This window comes from Sinocyclocheilus rhinocerous, unplaced genomic scaffold (assembly GCF_001515625.1).
Source record: "Sinocyclocheilus rhinocerous isolate Xijiao unplaced genomic scaffold, SAMN03320098_v1.1 scaffold2138, whole genome shotgun sequence".
Classification (NCBI taxonomy): Eukaryota; Metazoa; Chordata; class Actinopteri; order Cypriniformes; family Cyprinidae; genus Sinocyclocheilus; species Sinocyclocheilus rhinocerous.
This window is the reverse complement of record NW_015656024.1, coordinates 408,107-412,006: the sequence shown is the minus strand read 5'-3', so window position 1 is coordinate 412,006 and position 3,900 is coordinate 408,107. Positions and strand designations below refer to the sequence as shown.

Sequence of the window (3,900 nt, the reverse complement as noted above, 5' to 3'; positions counted from 1 at the left end):
GCACAACAAGGAACAGATAAGTTTCAGTAATATGCTTTTGTGATATTCATTTCAACATAAATTGATTTTATGTATTTCTGTAAAGATTTACCTTCATTGGAAGACGGAAACATTGTTCGTCCCAGTCGCACAAGAGAAGTAGACTACAGCACTGTTATGACGTTATAACAGTAGTAGAAAGTTCAGGAACAATTAAATGAACATCCACTGTAACTGCAGCTCAATCTGTCCATTATGACGCCATTACACGCATGTAGTACAGAACAATGTGAACAATATGGATTCAGTATTCAGCATGGAAATATTAAACAAAAATCAAAACTTTCAAAGGTTTGTAATTTTATCACGTCAGCTTATTCATTTTCAATCTTATCGTATAAAATGATCCAGGCCAAAACAGGGCAGCAAAGCATCGTTCATCACAGAAAAATAAAAGACCAATAAACTCCAAAAAGTCAATTTTGTTTGAAAATTACTTTTAGTGACTTTTACAGTTCAACAAAAAGTAAAAAAAAAAATAATAATAATATAATGTGATAGGCCATTGTCTTCTCATTTTAATTGGACAGCAATATTCACTCATGCCTGGTAACTGGCAACTGACAAACATGCATTAGGATTGATAAAAATCAAGGTACTTTTTAATGATGTATAATCATTTAGGAAATCACAGATTTCTGTGCAAACTAATTATATAAAATTTAGGAGATACTGTACGTGTACCATGGTTTTACAAATGAATTTCTCTTTGTTTTTAAATTGCATTACTTTCTATTCTTTTGATATAAATGGCTGATCATTTAGAAATTGCTCTGTGTTCTGTGTAATTTGTCAGCACTCTGGAAGCAACATATTCTGTACAAATCTCATTCATACAGGAATTTCAATGAGTAATTGTAAAAAGCCCTAAATGAGCTAATATCTGAAACATTTTAAATCTGGTCATGTTCTTCATCATTGATTCATAAAGAATCTTTGACTTATATTTGACGCTTTATTCATGCATGAAGCACAAGAGGGGCATTCAGTTGGTGAGCGGTGGTAGTTTGGTTCTGGATGAGGGCATCTGGCCGTTAATCTCCTGCTTGAGCCTCTGGATCTCCAGTCGCTGAAACTGGATGATCTTCTCTGCTTCTTCTAAACTCTGCTGCGTCATCAAGCCGTTCCTCCCTGCTGAAGCTGCACCTGAAGCATGAAAGAAATGCAGCTGAGAATCTCCAACATGAACACCAATGATATCATGGTCCATGTTTATCCAGGTTTATCCAAAACCCATAGATTTCGCATTGGTCACCTCTCGTGTTAGCAGAGCTCTTGTTGTTCTTGTTAAAGCTGCTTTGACTGTCATAGTTGTGCAGCTGCATACGGACAGCGCGCAGCTCCTGACGCAGATCATTGATCTCTTTCATAAGAATGACGTTGTCCTGGACACAGATGACAGATGTGAGATCTTTCACACAAACAGAAGCAGTGATTGAAGGAATACTGAAGGTGAAACACTCATACTACTGCTTCCATCTCCTCCCCTCATAGTATGAATGCAATAACCTTTGGATACTGATATACTGGAATCTTTATCTCCTATGACTTTGTATAATCTAATAGGTACTATAAGTACTATTAATTTCTTCAGGTGTTAAAAAATCACTTGTTACAGTAAAATCAATCCATTTAGACATTTACTGTCTAATTTACAGTTAAATCATAACTACTAAACCAGAGGAAATTGATAGGCTACAGTAGAAGTACCATACTTCTACTTGCACATGTCCAATTGTCAGGTCAGTTTTACTGACTGAGACTAAAGATACTAATTTCCACATTAACTGCACATTGTTACTTGTTTCTCTCACCTTCATGAGCTTTGTATTGTTGGCCTGGAAGACGTTTGTGTCCCTGGTGAGCTGGTTCTTCAGTGTGGTGATAATCTTCTCGTAGTGCTCCCTCTGTCTGTGGTTTTCCTTCTGGGTATCTGTGTCCACCGCCACTTTCTCTACCTACAGTCACACACCACACAAGCTTCATTCACTGGAAATCAAAACAGCATGAATAATGACCCAAATGTATTGATCTTACCACATCTGATGGCTGAACGTAGCATTTATAGAGCTCTCGAATGTGTTCCTTTAATCTCTTTGGGTCCTGAATGAATTCCACACATGTGTGAAGGTCAGCTTTAAATCTCTGTACCAGAACCCCAATGTCCTGCACCTGGAGAAGACGACAGCAGGCCAGTCATTGTCTAGGAAATATAGTGAAACTAGGGTATTGGTATTTAAATGTCAATTAAAAACAATAAACAAAAAGCAACAAACAAATAAATAAATAAATACTGTTAAACGTAACCTAAAAAGTAAATCTTAAAAATAATGCTTTTTATTATTTTCCAATTTTTCATACTGTACATTATAATGTATAATATACATCATTTGTTGCTAAATTCACTTGTATTTATTAACACAGCTAATTTGAGTTTTTAGGATTTTATCTTTTTTAATTATTTAGACAGAACTGAATCCTTAATTGTTTTTAGTAAATAACTGCATACTTATGTATTAAGTTTGTAATAAATCTCAGTGACCAACTGATTTTATAATTTACAACTCATTAAAGGAATAGTTCACCAAAAAAGAAATTCTGCCGAAAATTTACTCAAACTCAGACCATGCAAGATGTAGATGAGTTTGTTTCTTCATCAGTACAGAGTTGGAGAAATGTAGCATTACATCACTTGCTCACCAATGGATGCTCTGCAGTGAATGGGTGCCGTCAGAATGAGAGCCCAAACAGCTGATAAAAACATCACAATAATCCACAAGTAATCCACACCACTCCAGTCCATCAATTAATGTCTTGTGAAGTGAGAAGCTTATGAGAAACAAATTTCTCACTGGGACTTATTAAGAGTCCATAATCCATAATACTTAAAAAAATCCAACCCTGTTGTCCTCTCACATCAAAATCCACCAACATATTTGTTTAGAACTGTTTTAGACTGTTTTTGCTTGTAAATGGTGCTTGATCTCTGCATATTTCTCTCCTGATTCAGACAAGCTGACTTTTTCACTGGAGAAAGCAATATTATGGATAGAGGGCTCACATTTTAGCTGGTTTGAAACTTCACAGTTTGAAGTTAAAAATGTCTCAATGAATTTGTTTCTTATAAACACACAGCTTTTCACTTCACAAGACATTAATTGCTGGATTGGAGTGGTGTGGATTACTTGTGGATTTTTGTGATTTTTATCAGCTGTTTGGACTCTCATTCTGACGGCACCCATTCACTGCAGAGGATCCATTGGTGAGTAAGTGATGTAATGATAAATTTCTCCAAATCTGTTCCGATTAAGAAACAAACTACATCTTGGATGGCCTGAGGAGGATGAGTACATTTTCAGCAAATTCTCATTTTTGGGTGAACTATTCCTTTAAAGGGTTAGTTCACCCAAAAATTAAAATTAGCCCATGAATTACTCACCCTCAAGACATCCTAGGTGTATATGACTTTCTTCTTTCAGACGAATCCAGTCGGAATTATATAAAAAATTGGCTTTGATCTTCCAAGCTGTTTAATGGCAGTCAGCGGGTGTTGCAGTTCATCAGTCCAAAAGAAGTTAAATAAAGCGCATCCATCCATAATAAATAGTGCCTTGTAGTGAATCGATGCGTTTTTGTAAGAAAAATAACCATATTTAAAATGTTGTAAACAGAAGCAGTTCCGGGCGGATGAGGTAAGACGTCGGTGTTGCGCATGCGCCGCTCAGAAGTGACGAACGCGGAAGCGCAGGGGAGAGATGGTTATTTTTCTTACAAAAACGCATCGATTCGCTACAGGAGGCTTTTGTCCACCCCCCGGAGCCGTGTGAGGCACTTTTTATTATGGATGGATGCGCTTTATTT

The 3,900-nt window shown here is 36.5% G+C and overlaps 1 protein-coding gene across 1 annotated transcript in view; it reads right to left on the bottom strand.

The window, feature by feature from the left end:
- Nucleotides 1-728: 728 nt before the first annotated feature.
- cfap57 (cilia and flagella associated protein 57) overlaps nt 729-3,900 on the bottom strand; it is a 21,035-nt gene continuing 17,863 nt past the window's right edge. The window contains exons 19-22 of the mRNA XM_016526678.1: nt 2,077-2,211; nt 1,854-1,997; nt 1,295-1,424; nt 729-1,185 (exon numbers count right to left, since the gene is read on the bottom strand). Coding sequence (XP_016382164.1) covers nt 1,025-1,185; nt 1,295-1,424; nt 1,854-1,997; nt 2,077-2,211 — 570 coding nt within the window. The 3' untranslated portion in view covers nt 729-1,024. The remainder of the gene's footprint in view (nt 1,186-1,294; nt 1,425-1,853; nt 1,998-2,076; nt 2,212-3,900) is intronic.